This window comes from Propithecus coquereli, unplaced genomic scaffold (assembly GCF_000956105.1).
Source record: "Propithecus coquereli isolate 6110/MARCELLA unplaced genomic scaffold, Pcoq_1.0 Scaffold43, whole genome shotgun sequence".
NCBI classification, from domain to species: Eukaryota; Metazoa; Chordata; class Mammalia; order Primates; family Indriidae; genus Propithecus; species Propithecus coquereli.
In genome coordinates this window covers 2,852,905-2,866,913 of record NW_012150063.1, presented here as the reverse complement: position 1 = coordinate 2,866,913, position 14,009 = coordinate 2,852,905, and the positions used below count along the sequence as shown (strand labels likewise).

General features: G+C 41.4%; 1 protein-coding gene across 1 annotated transcript in view; it reads right to left on the bottom strand.

The window, feature by feature from the left end:
- Positions 1 to 1,667: 1,667 nt before the first annotated feature.
- Positions 1,668 to 14,009, bottom strand: part of ABCG5 (ATP-binding cassette, sub-family G (WHITE), member 5) — a 21,518-nt gene continuing 9,176 nt past the window's right edge. Inside the window, exons 4-12 of the mRNA XM_012653872.1 lie at positions 13,293 to 13,425; positions 11,608 to 11,747; positions 10,723 to 10,852; positions 10,061 to 10,274; positions 9,757 to 9,962; positions 8,631 to 8,769; positions 5,898 to 6,083; positions 3,124 to 3,236; positions 1,668 to 2,372 (exon numbers count right to left, since the gene is read on the bottom strand). Coding sequence (XP_012509326.1) covers positions 2,179 to 2,372; positions 3,124 to 3,236; positions 5,898 to 6,083; positions 8,631 to 8,769; positions 9,757 to 9,962; positions 10,061 to 10,274; positions 10,723 to 10,852; positions 11,608 to 11,747; positions 13,293 to 13,425 — 1,455 coding nt within the window. The 3' untranslated portion in view covers positions 1,668 to 2,178. The remainder of the gene's footprint in view (positions 2,373 to 3,123; positions 3,237 to 5,897; positions 6,084 to 8,630; positions 8,770 to 9,756; positions 9,963 to 10,060; positions 10,275 to 10,722; positions 10,853 to 11,607; positions 11,748 to 13,292; positions 13,426 to 14,009) is intronic.

Here is a 14,009-nt window from a genome sequence, read left to right as displayed (position 1 = left end):
TCCAAATGTTTCTGAGCTGGAATGAAATTCATCTGCATATGAATGGTAGAAAATGCTTCCACTTATGTTGTACACCCATATCTTTAGTAAGTTGAGATCAGTGATTTCAAAAGAGGTTCCTGTGGGACTCTCTTTGAACTACTTTAAGAGATTATCATCTCTAGAATTGTCTATAACTGATGTGACATATATAATCTGTAAGGCATTATGTAACTATTATACTATAATCATCAGTGTCAAAGACCTTTTATAAAAATTGACAATACTATTCTGGTAATTTACCAGTGTCTCCAGATCCTTAAATACTGTTCTAAGAAATAGAATTTTACTGTGGTTTCCTTAATGAAATGATCTTTCCTACTATAATGTGAGACATTTCAAAGGCTATAATTTATCATTCTTTACAAGTTAGGTCACAGTAACTGAACAAGTTCATGTGCTCTCTACCATATTCTTGTTCAAAGTTACCATGGTAATATTCAGATGGTTTCATATCAGACTTGTACCTGAATTACCTGAAGATCAATCAGAAAGATAATCAATCATGTAGCTCAGAACCCATTTTTAATAACCTATATACATCATTTCATCCCTGAAAATATGTAATATACATGGTTTGTTTTTTTTTTGAGACAGAGTCTGGCTCTGTTGCCCTGGCTAGAGTGCCGTGGTGTCAGCCTAGCTCACAGCAACATCAAACTCCTGGGCTCAAGCGATCCTCCTGCCTCAGCCTCCCGAGTAGCTGGGACTACAGCCATGCGCCACCATGCCCAGCTAATTTTTTATATATATATATATATTTTTAGTTGTCCAGATAATTTCTTTCTATTTTTAGTAGAGACGGGGTCTCACTCTTGCTCAGACTGGTCTCGAACTCCTGACCTCAAGTGATCCACCCGCGTCGGCCTCCCAGAGTGCTAGGATTACAGGCGTGAGCCACCGCGCCCGGCCATATATGTGTTTGTTTTTATCAGTATTCTTTCTCTTTACAGTTCAAGAACATGAATTCCTGCTGCGTAACCCTGTTCTTAGTGTAAATATTGTGTCAGCGTTTCTTCTATATGGACTTTAAATAACAACTATTCTCCAACCTTAAAGAGGTCATTTCTCAGTGCATATACTTTGTCTAGTAACGTTTACTTTTAATTTTATAAGTAAATGCAGCTAAAAGTGAAAAATAGCAAACTAATCTTTAAAAACATCACCAGAGGTTTATCTGGTGTGCTGTGTTCACCATTCAGCCCATTCCTACAGTTTTTAAAGTTTTTACAGTAAAATCCTTGGCTGCTCTGTATCAATGGTGTCCATCATCCATCTGTCCAACATCCTATCGATGTGATCAGATAACTCAGCCCCCTCATATGGACATGTACCCATAAGTATGGGTTTCTTTTTTGTTTGTTTTGTTTTTTGAAACAGGATCTCACTGTCACTCAGGCTAGAGTGCCGTGGCATCATCATAGCTCACTGCAACCTCAAACTCCTGGGTTCAAGCAATCCTCCTGCCTCAGCCTCGCACCACTACAGGCACACACCACCATGCCTGGCTAGTTTTTCTATTTTTTGTAGTGGTGGGGTTTGCTCTCGTTCAGGCTGGTCTCAAACTCCTGGCCTCAAACAGTCCTCCCACCTAAGCCTCCCAGAGTGCTAGGATTATAGGCATGAGCCACCGCACCTGGCCAAGTATGGGTTTCAAATCATATCAGAAGCATTCTTACCCAATTTGCATGATGCTTTCCTTCAGTTAAACCCACAACTCCTTTTCTGTTACCTACAGTCAGTAATCATTCAAACGTTTTCTTTTTACTGAATCCTATATCAAATGTAAGCATAATTTTTTAACAGACTTATTTTCCTGTGTCTAGAACAAAGAAAACTAATAGTCATACTAATCTCCCATAGGTTTATGAATGATTATTATTTACATTCTTGGACCACCTCGATCATAATTTCCAAACGCCCCATGTTCCTGCAAGTTGAAATAGCAAAGGACTATGAACCATTTCCATTGCATTCAAGGCCTACATGGATCCAGTGGACACAAATGGAGTCTTAATGGTTAAAAGACTTAAGATGTTCTATCAAGAAAGAAATACATGGCATTCCTATTTCAGATATTCAAAACAGTCATACATACATCCGGCAGCTTAAACTCCATTTGCCCAGCAATATTTTTTACTATCTGCTAATGAAATGATCCCTTATTTTAAACACAACTATTCCTAGGATGACAAGAATTGGAATAAATGTATATAAAGCCAGAAAGTTTGTTGTGAATCTGGATGTTGCTCCTGGGCAGGTTTGCTCAATGAATTGCACTCCTTCAGTGAAGCCACACATTGGATTAGTTGTCACAGAAACATTTGAGCTACCTGCCAAGGAAAAGATTGACAAAGTCAGCTATGGGTCACGTCAGGTAATTTAATCAACAGATATTTGCCAAATGCTAAGTGCTTAGCACTCTGCTAAGTACCCTACTTCATGAAAGATATAGGACATTTTAGAACGCCCAGAATTCACAATTAGATGAAGCAAGAGTGAAAAGTTCTGGGCCTTGGCTTCATTTGAAGATGGAGATGGGTTTATTTCTATTTTGGGTATAGTTTCATTACTATACTCCTGATAAAAATCATGATCACTTAGCACCGAATATCCTGAAGTTACTGATGTTATCACCTAAAAAATATTGAGGACCTTGTCATATTCCCACTTCCCTCTTGTGGGATTGTGTGAACAACAGCATTGCTCCACCATATACTGTTACATTTTGGGGAATAAGAAGCCACTTCAACCTGCTCGGATGTGTTCAATAGCTATATTAATAGGAACTAAGTCCATCCAGAATATACTATAGTTTATAGCAATATACTTAAGGTCTGTCATTTTCTCATAACATCAAAGTGGCCTTAAGCTATTGACCTTTGACAGGAGACTAACTTGACCACTGCTTATTTTCTTTCATTTTAAAAATCAGAGAAAAAATGTTGGACTTTATTTGAAAACAAAGTTTTAAATTGATTTATTATAAAATATATCTTTTTGTTTTCAAAAATACCTTTCCCTCAGGAAATTGCTTCCTCAGAATAATGTGTGAAAAATAATATTCCAAAATAGAATACTTACCACAAGTAAAATGCTGTCCATAGAACTCATTGACTACAAGAATCTCACTGCAATATTTTTGGAATGTAATATAACTGATGATTTTAAAAGGAATAGGCATTTCTTGTATGTTTCTTAAGAAAAAGAGAAAAAAGATGAAATTCAATAGGCTCTGGTAATAGTCCTACCAAATGAAAAGCAATCCTTATTTTGTTTTTTCCAACATGAATATAATTTTCTATTTTGCTGTTATAAAAATTATGCCTACTATAAAAAAACTTCAAACAATACTGAAAAATATAAAGAAATACCATTTCCCAGAAATAAAGGGTGATGTATAAATATATAACATATGTATGTGTTTATAAAGTTTTACATAAATGGGATTAAACTTTTCATGCTCTTTCCTAACCTGCTTTTTTTCTCACAAACATATGTCTCAGACATCCTTCCAAGTCAGTAAGTATGGCACTTTGTCATTTTTAATCACAGTTTGGTGGCCCATTATAGTAGACACCTTAATTTAACAGTCCTCTCATGATCAATTAGTGTTTACTTTTTTTGGTAAGCACCAATGATAAAAGAAAACACACATTTAACACAGATCTCATTGGAGGAAGATATTTGTGGTTAAACAGATTTGAAGGTGTAGTATATGAAGTGAGAACTAAACCAGAATACAAGAGGAAAAGGAAGGAGAGAGCGAGCAAACAGTCAGTGTGAAAAGGAAATATGTCTCCTCTCTAAACTATTTCAGGAGAAACTTTATGCAGACACCATGGCCTTCTTGGTCCACTATGTAGTTTCTATCAATCAAAAAATATGAAATTCTTTCTATCTGCAAGGCATTAGTTCTAGGTGCTTAGAAATTCAAAAGAAGTATCCTATCCCTAAAGAACTCACAAAGTAGTTGGGGACATAGGATATATATCCTTAAAACTATGAAAATACATAGTAGTGAACTACTTGTGCCAAGAAAGTATAAAAAACTAGTACCACATGTCCATGACATTCTTGTGTTTGGTATTTATGGTTTTATCTATCCCCAAGTGACCCTCAAACTCCACGACTTTCAATTATTGGTAACTCCCTAAGGCACAAAATTGAATTAATTACATTGAGAGGCTGCTAATTGAAAAGGATAGATGGGAATCTGGGAAGGAGTTAGGGAAAGAGGAGGGACGTTCTAGAAAGGCAGAAATGGTATGAGCACAGACATGTCAAGGACTACATATTGGACTGAATGGGCCAGAAAGGCTGGAGCAGAGGATCTGAAATAGGAGCAGTGGGAGGTGAGTTTGGAACAATAGCTGGAAAGCACCATTTCAGGGCCTTGAAACGCGTTGATGTTGAATGACCATAAGGAAGATCATGTTGAAATCAATGTTTTATGAAAACTAATGTGACACCAGCAAGTAGGATGGATCAGAGTAAGGACAGAGTAAGAACAGCAAAAGAGACGGGAGGCTTCAGCAGAAGTTCAAGTACCAGATAACGAGGCCTGGAATAGGAGGATGGCCACAAGAGAATGGCTGCCCAGAGGCTAGAGTGCTACCTCTTCGAGGTAGGAACCATACACCTTCTTTTCTCCCAGCACCACACAGGGCTAAACACAAAATAAATATTTGTGGTTTGATATCAGCAAAGATTTGATAGAAGTTGATCAGAGCCTAGCTCACTTTGCTGTATGATGTCTCACCTTTATATAATTCACTACAGTTACAATGTTTTCACATCGATTATCTCATTTGCTTCTTACAATCCCTTGAGGTAGGTGGAGCTGAGATAGGTATCTCCCTTTTATAAATGAACACTCTAATTTAGATAGAAAAGTGACTTGCCCGTGGTCATGTGGCGGCTAAGTGGCAGAGGTCAGCCCTCGCTCTAGGGAGTCAAGCGCATCATGAGAGAGTCTCTCCATGGTGGCCTGCCTTGAGCAAAGTCAGGTCTGAGCTTAGTTTCCTTATCTGAAAATATATTACTCTGAGAGTTCAATAACTAAACATTATTATAAATATAATTAAATATAGTAGATGCTCAGGGTTTTTTTTTTGTTGTTATTTGATTTTTAAGTCAAACAGCTTTCTTCACTTTTCCTCAGGGACCCATAGTTTACTTATGGGCAAGTAAACTCACATCACCTGCCTGGGATCAATTTTACACTTAAAATTCTCTACCCTTTTTGCTACTGCTTTTTAAAAATGTATGTGTATGTATCTGTTTTTTCTTGGTTATAAAATGTCACTCGCCCATTATAGAACATTTATAAAATATAGAAATAGGAAGAAAAAAATGAAATGTCATCCAGAGATGATTATTGTTAACTTTGGTACATGTTCTTTGAGTCCTGATACTTTTTTGAGCAGTCTTTCATCCTGCAGGCTCTTTTCTTATCTAACTAGTCTTGATTCCTAAAAATAACTGGGAACTGAGAACTGGAATAGAGACTGAATTGTACCAGGTCAGAAATGAGCTAACATGTGCGCAATTTAGCCTGTCATATGAGCTGTGAGTTTTTCTGGAGCATCCAGATTGGTTTTCCTCCTCTTGGTATAATGGCTAATTACATGTGAATCATATTAATAACATGATTATCTTGTCATTTCCTGATCCTCAATAAAAAAGACATTTTACTGAACAAGTGGCGAACAGTTTAAGGTCTTAGGCAATAATGATTAGCAAAGTAGTATCTTTAACCAGTAACTCATAATTCTTCTCTGGAATTCCTTTATAATAATCAGGCGGTTTAACAACAAATTATACCAACCTAAATTCTCTGAATTGTTATATCTTACCTGACAAGTCCAGATCCAATAAACATCCCAGCAATGCACAGCAGAGCCACAACACTGTTGACTATGTTTGTGTTTTGGACCACACCAAGCAGCACAAGAGTTAGAAATTCACCAATTAAGTGGGGGACCAAGAGAGCAGCAGAGAAATATCCAAATCTGGCAGCCTCAGGATATAAGTTCAGAGCCCTAGGAAAGCATAAGATCTTTGGTTTCCTCTCCAAGGATTATCATTTAAGAAAAATACTACACTTGCCTTCTATGAGTAAATCCCTGGTGGTTAGTGGGTGGGAGGAGTTTGCAGGGCAAGCCAAATTCCCTTTGAAAGGCCTTTTTGGGACAGAGCCAACATTCGAGATCATTTATTACCTCAAATGGTTTACGTGGGCTCCAACTCGATGGGAGTTACCTTTCCTCTTTTATAGCGTCTTCAACTCTCATAGGAAAATATTAAATTACTTAGACAACAGTCACAACTATCTGCAATAAGTTGGGTTGTTGAACTCTCCAGGCTTCTTCATAAATAACCATGTTCTGCCTAACTGGCACCGGCCTGCCCTAATGTAAAGGATTCACCCAACCTGCTTTTCAGCCCCTCCTTCCCTGAACCACATTCCTGTTATATGGGATTACTGCCAGCATGAAAACCCCTCACTTCTTTCATCCTCGATCAGGTTAGCCCTCCCCAGGCCTACTCCATTCCATTCCTGTCTTTTATTCCACCAAGCCCTTCCATTGATTTGACCTTTATTTTCTGTAAACGAACTACCCTGTAGCCATGCCCCTTTCTTGTATTTCCTTCACCAGAGTACATTTCCCTGGTGATAGCATGTCTTCATTAGACATGGCTGCTTTTTATTCCATTTGTAGAGTAAGGAAAAGAAGTTGGCATGTCTTATACCCATCCCTCCTCACCACTCTTCAAGGCCATCCATCTTTCCTCTTATACAAATCAAGATGTTTGCTTATACTATTAATTACCTTCCGCATTGTAGTCTTCAGTAACATTTAAAACATTCTTGCACCTTTGATGACTTCGTAGCATCCAGACCAGGGTCATTCTTTCCACTCCCATCCACTATCATTTTCCTCTAGGTCTTTAACCTTCTGGATGAGCCATCAACATCGGTGTCCCCTGATAAGCTAATCTCCTCAGTTCGAGCGCCTCCATCTACCTAATCACTCACCATACCTTGGATTTAAATATTACTCAAAACTGTTCCACTTCACAGATTTCAGATTCTGAAGACACCCTCTCTGATCATGGCCTCCTGTCTCTTACTTCCCCAATGCCCTCGCTGCCGCAGCTCCTTGTCCCCCTTCTGCTATTCCTTTTTTATTTCAATTTTTTGAAATAAAAGGTGAAAGCCCTTTGCTCTCCAGCACCATCGATTTGGCAGATGAGTTGTTACACACTCTTTAGCGGATTTCGACTTCCATGGCCACCATCTTGCTCTTTCTGCCATTCTTTGCCTTATCAATTCCCACCTCTGGGGACCCTGCTCTCTCACGTAAGCCATTGGAAGTGTGATGTCCAAGGCATATTGCTGTACTCATTGGATCCACTCTGCCACTTTGCCTCAGCTGGCCCCTGAACCCCTAAGGTTTCCTCATTGTGTCTTGCATTCCAGTGGTGTGGCCCATCATGACTGATATAAACCCCTGCTTTAAATTAACCTCTCTCCTCAATTTCAGTCTCTCTCCTCAGTGAATTCACCAGAGCAGATGAATTCACCTTCTATTTTATGAATTTCTCGCTATCGTCATCTTCTTGATTTTTCATCCTCTCTCTTTCTCTCCCACCCCAACTTCCTTATCTTTGCACAGTGTGACCCCTAGCTGCTGGCATCTTTGAACCATGTTATTCTGATTCCCTTTCCTCTACCTTGGTCTACTCTGGAACCTTGATCTTTGACTTATCCCAGTTTTGGCCATATTTTCATCTACTGTCAATCTAATGTTTTTTGATGATTTACCACATCCTAAAACGACCATTCTTTGAGCTCAATAATCATTTAAGCAACTTCCTCCTCTTCATCCTACCCTATACCTCCAAGCTTCTCAAAACAGTATTTGCTTCCTTTATCTCATTCCTCATTCCCTTATAAACCTGACTATGCCTCTGCTACTCTACTGAGGCTCTTTTTTGGAAGATCGCAATGACTTCCTTGTCTTACATCTCACCTTCTTTACCCTCTACAATATTGAAGAGTTTACTACACCTCTTTGAAACTCTCTCCTCCCTCATTCTCTCTGATGCTGCCCAATCCGGCTTCTCCTTCCACCTCCCTGATCACCCCTCTGCCTCCTTCATTAGCTTGCTGTCCTTTTCCCACCCTCTAAATGTGTCCGTCTTATGATTTTACACTCAGGCTGCTGTCTCCCTGCACCTGGGACCCACATGCACTTGGGTCCAAACTTCTGCACAGCCCGCTTCTCTGGCCCAGGCCCTGCCATGAATGTAGGACGTGCTATTCCCTGGCACATGTAGTCTTATTGGTTTGCTCTCAGGTCCCATGCAGGCTGGGCTGCAGATGGGGTTATTTCCAATAAAATAAATGTTGTGAAAGATATGACGTTGCACTAGACATTGATGGGCAAAATGTAGATCCTCCAGAGCAGAGAATAGGGAGTTGTTCATCCTGGAGCTCTCCCTCCACAAGTGCCACTAGCCCTCTATCACTCCACGGGAGGCCAGGCCCCATGTGGACTGAATGACCCTGAACATGCCCTTACCAGTAGCTCACACTGCTGAAAAGCAGGATGGAAACGACGCTGAAGGGGATGGTGTGCAGCACATAGGCCAGCAGCATCTGCCACTTCTGGTACAGGCCATCCTGACTCTCCTGGTCACTGACAGCTCGCAGCACAGGAACTAGGTGTGGAAGGCAGGTTTCAGAACAGTCAGTCACCCCACAGCTAAGAGAGGGAGGGCTCACCCAAGCTGAACTTGAGGACTGTCAGGGCTGGAGGGTGAGGAACAGCTGGGCAGGCTCCCCAGTCATGGAAGGAGGAGACCTGCCATCCATAGCACAATAAATACCACTCCCTCCCAAATCTACGCTCTATCTATTGCAATATGGTTGCAAAAGATATCGTAATTTATTTCCTTCTCTATAAAGTGGGGGGTTGTCATCAATTCAAGAAAAGCACATGCAAAAGGTGCATGAATGAGTGATTTGAAGCACTTTGTCCCCGTTTTGTGCAGGATCTTGGCCCCCCAGCATCCTGCATTTTACACTTGCTCTACGGGGCCAGGAAAGGCTGGGAAATGCAGAGAGCCTGGGAAATTCATCTCTAGGGCTGACTTTGCAGAAGCATCTCCTTCCTTCTCATTCCCTGAACTTAAATGTTACATTTTGGAAATCCCTCTAGCCCATTTTCCTGCATAAAGTGTAACATCAGGCAACCGGGTATTGCTTCTGGATTCCCACCGAGTTTGACAATTAGGTGCTGGCTGTCCTAAAATAGGCTCCAAAAAGAAACTAATGGAGCAAACTTGGCCTGGTAGCTGGGCCTCAGTAGACTAGGCATCCTAATGACCAAGATGAGATACCAGGAATGATCTTTTTTTTTTTTTTTTTTTCCAGGAATGATCTTTTGAAAGACTCTTCCTACCCCACCAATACATCATAACTTCATGTTTCCCTGGATCCTTAGACCCTCAGAGAAATCCACCTGGTGAGCTAATTCACACCAAGGTGTTAGGAACTCAATAGTTACCTTTCCCCAGAGAATCTGGAGAGGGCCAGGTGTAGCTCAGAGAAATGCCCTAATAATGGTGGACTTTTGTAAGGTTACAGCTGGAGAAGGGAGATATTTAGGGAGGAAAGGGGTACATCTCTTACACACGGGCACTTACACAGATTCACGGCATTGAGCATGCCTGTGTACGGAGTGGCACCCACAAACTGGTATAGGAGACCCACTCGATCCTGGATGGCACCCTTTAACACATCGTTCTGGACCCGTAGGACACATAAAATGAGGAATAAACCCATGGCCAGATTCTGAAGGAGACGCATCATCACGGCCAACTTATTTCTCAATAAGTTTCTCATCACTCTCCTGAAAACCAAATAATCCAATTTTAATTACTTTTGAAAATTATTGGTGGATATCTAAAGACCTAAAATGGGCCTTGCTTACATTTGTGAGGCTCTTACCTCAAGAGAACACCCAGTTTAGACAGAACTCCAGGAGCATCTTTGGTTTTGAAAGGAATCATTGGTAATGTTTTCAGGTGTTTTGTTCTTTCAATAGTCTCCAAAGTTTTGTGACAAATTGCTGATTTTTTGTAGGCAGATTCAATCATTTGGACTCTCTTGTAGGTTTCTATTTCCCGTTCTTTGCTTTGGGTATCCACTGATGTCAGGTCCACTAAAATTTTTTCCCAAAAAGATATCACCTTGTGTTTTTAAAAGCACATACATATGTATATACAATGGATAATGTTTCATCATTGGTACAGGAGTACTAGCGATAATATCCCATCAGAATAAAACCTGTTATTACTGCTATTACTTATAAAATCAGAATATTTTAAGGCTACCTAACAGGGCCATGAGGATCCCACTGGGACTGTCTAGGAGAATCCAGAAGCTCAGCTGATTTTTCTCTGATAGAGCAGGAGTGTGCCAATTCAGAGAGATTCCCCCACCTCATTCTGATAGATTAACTATGGTGAGTTAATTGAGCCAAATTAATTCCTTGAAAAGTATAAAACATCAAAACAAAAGCAAAAATAAAACCGTGTAAGGCTGGTGTCATCCAGGCAGAAATCTGAGATGAGAAAGTTTAAAAAACATTCATGATGGGGAAAACTTACTGAAGAAATCAAAAGGGTTTGAATGTTCAGGACAAGGGTAGCCGCAGTCACTGAAGAAATCAAGCATTTCCACTGGCGTACCACAAAAAACCAACTCTCCGAAGCTCAGGATGGCGATTTTATCAAAGAGCTGATGGGACAACAGAGGGAGTTAGTGTGTGATCAGGTCCCCAAGTCCTTGCGGGAAATACCTTTCCAAGCATCAGTCCTTTGATTGCCTTGGCCGTGTATTCCTGGACACACTCAAAGTCCACCCCTACACTTGCCAGCCTGGGCTAGCACTGTGAGTCACGCTGCAACCTGTCCCGAGGGGCGGCATCACATCTTGGGTAAGGAACAACTACTGGGCCTGAGTCCCAGCCATGCCGAGTAAGTGACGTTGAGCAAGCTGGGGTGGTTGGTTGGTTGGTTGGTTGGTTGTTTTTTGTTTTTATTTTAAATCTTAGATCTTTGTCTATAAAAAGCAAACAGTAGCTAACTAAAAGGATACTGGGAGGAGAAAGTGAGATTTTTGGAAGGAAGTATGTATGGTTTAGTGGAAAAAATACAGCCTTTGAAGCCAACTTGATTGTGAATACCAATTCTAGCTTTTTACTAAGTGTATGCTATTGGCTCAAATTTGAATCATTTCTAAGTTCTACTCTTTTCCTCTGTAAAGTGGATATACTAATATGCACCTCACAGGATTGTTGTGCAGATTAAACGAGCTAGTGCACAGAAAGCATTTGGAAATGGTAGGTGCCGAAAGAAGTAAGTTTCCACCCTTTGCCCTTCTCCTCTCAGGAGCTACTGGTTCCAATTGCTCTAGTACAAACCTTGACCCTGCCCCCGCAATTCCCAGTGCAACACACCCTATACCCACCCTTGCCAAGATGAGCCCCTCACCTGGAAGAGCTCAGAGCGGGGCTGGTGGATGGTGAGGACCACGATGCGGTTCCTGCGAGCCAGCTCCGCCAGGAGGACGACTATCTGATTCGTGGCCATGCAGTCCAGGCCCGTGGTTGGCTCATCAAACAGCATGACTTCTGCCGGCAAAGAAGGGCCAGACGTCTGAGCCATTGCCGAGCTCAGGCTCTATGCTTAAAACTTCAGAATTCTGAGCAGTCCCTTATCGAACTGTTGTATCCCATCCAAATGGTGCTTGGTGAGAAGTAGCTGCAAATAAAGTGACTTTCAGCCTGAGCCCCGGAGAAAGGACCTGACCTGGGAGGGCCCAATTGCCAGCTCCAGAGCACATTTGGGCCTTAATCCTCAAGGGGACAAGGGAGCAATGAGATCAAGCCTCTCACAAGCCTCACAGTCTACAGGGTACTATAGACTGTTTGGGTTCTGCCCAGGGGACCCCGACAGGGAACAAGAGCTGGCAGGCTGGCACCAAGTTGCTTTGAAAAGGCTGAGAGGGCCGGGAGCGGTGGCTCACGCCTGTAATCCTAGCATTCTGGGAGGCTGAGGCGGGAGGATCACTGGAGCTCAGGAGTTCGAGACCAGGCTGACCAAGAGCGAGACCCCGTCTCTATTAAAAATAGAAAGAAATTATCTGGATAACTAAAAAATATACAGAAAAAAGGAGCCAGGCATGGTGGCACATGCCTGTAATCTCAGCTACTCGGGAGGCTGAGGCAGAAGGATTGCTTAAATCCAGGAGTTGGAGGTTGCTGTGAGCTAGGCTGATGCCACGACACTCTAGCTTGGGCAACAGAGCAAGACTCTGTCTCAGAAAAAAAAAAAAGAAAGAAAAGAAAAGGCTGAGAGGAGGCTAGTTAAAAATACAACCCCATTTCATGTCTGTAGCATTTTCCAATACTAACAGGGTCTTTGCACTGCAAAAAAAAAAAAAAAAAAATCTGACCCCACGAAACAAGGTCTGAGGTATGGCAGGCATTTAGGGTCTTTAGAGGATTTAACTGTAATTTATTTCTACCCAAAAATGACAAGGGCTCTTAAAAGCATCTATTTGCTGTCTAGTGACCAAGCACCATCTGAAGAAAGAATAGGAAGTCTTGGTCTCCCACAGTGCGAAGAAAGGATCCAGATGCAACATGTCCTCTTCCAGGTGAATATGAGTGGTGAGGTTTCCCCAGGTGGTGGGGGAAATGACCAAACCAAGCAGGGGGACACAGGGGACTGGCTACCCCATTTTGATAGCCCCTTCCCCATAACATATATACTTTTGAGTGTATCACCCAAATTCCTGTTTTAATTCCTGCCATTTCCTAAACACTTGTAGTCATAGCAAACTCATTGGCTTTCCCCAGCAAACACAGTGGGACTGCTCTGGTAAGAAGTAAGGATGGGCAGCACAGGGCCCTTTGTTCATGGAAGACCAGAATGGAGCACACGAATATAACGCTTCAAGTCCAAGAGGAGTTTTGTACATGACGTAACCACGCCAGGAAATGAACTATACAGCATTTCCCAAAAAACTGGGTCCCCAGTTTGAAAGATCTCAATAATTTCAGTTCCATACAAACTCTTTCCAAATGGGAACTGTGAAGAAAGGGCTGAAAGTATCTGCAGACACACAGAAGATGCTTAGGCAGCAGCTAGTAGCAGTTCTGGGTCCCACTTACTGGGATCCTGGAGGAGCTGGGCTGCGATGGAGACCCGCCGCCGCTCACCACTGGAAATGCCTCCCAAATTGTAGTTACCAATCAGTCGGTCTGCCACGTGGCTCAGACTCAGCTCTGCCATGACTGCCTCCACCTATGGGAGAAACAAATTCCAGAAAGGCTGGATGTCTCTGTGGCTGCTATTTCAACGCATGGGCTGGGGATGGCTTGGGAGAGGCAACACACCTCCCAAGACTGCACGGGCCACTTCCAGACTCACCATACCCTGGCGAAGGCAAGCCTTTTATAATAATATAATCCAATATTTGGTTTAGATCATAACATAATGCATGTTCCAGATTTAAATAAATAATGTGAATTTTTTTAAGTCCCTAGAGCAACTGTTATACTTACTTCAGAGAAATTCACCAGGAAACAATGGATACTTCATTGAACTCCTATTTGCAGATGCCATAGTCAGTTCAGCCCATACAGAAAAATCCCCCAAAGGCATAATTACAATATAGCTTATTTTTTATAAGTGTTTGGGTTTTGAAACTTTATTATAATAAATGTTTTATATGTTGAAAAAATCTAATTTGATTTGAACTAAACCTGTTTTCCCCTATGTAAACCACATAAGTCTTGGAGTCTCATGTGGCCCAATCTCAGTGTGGTTTTGCATCTAAGAAATGTAATCCAGCTATCAAAAGTAATTAAAAATAATTATAATCTTTA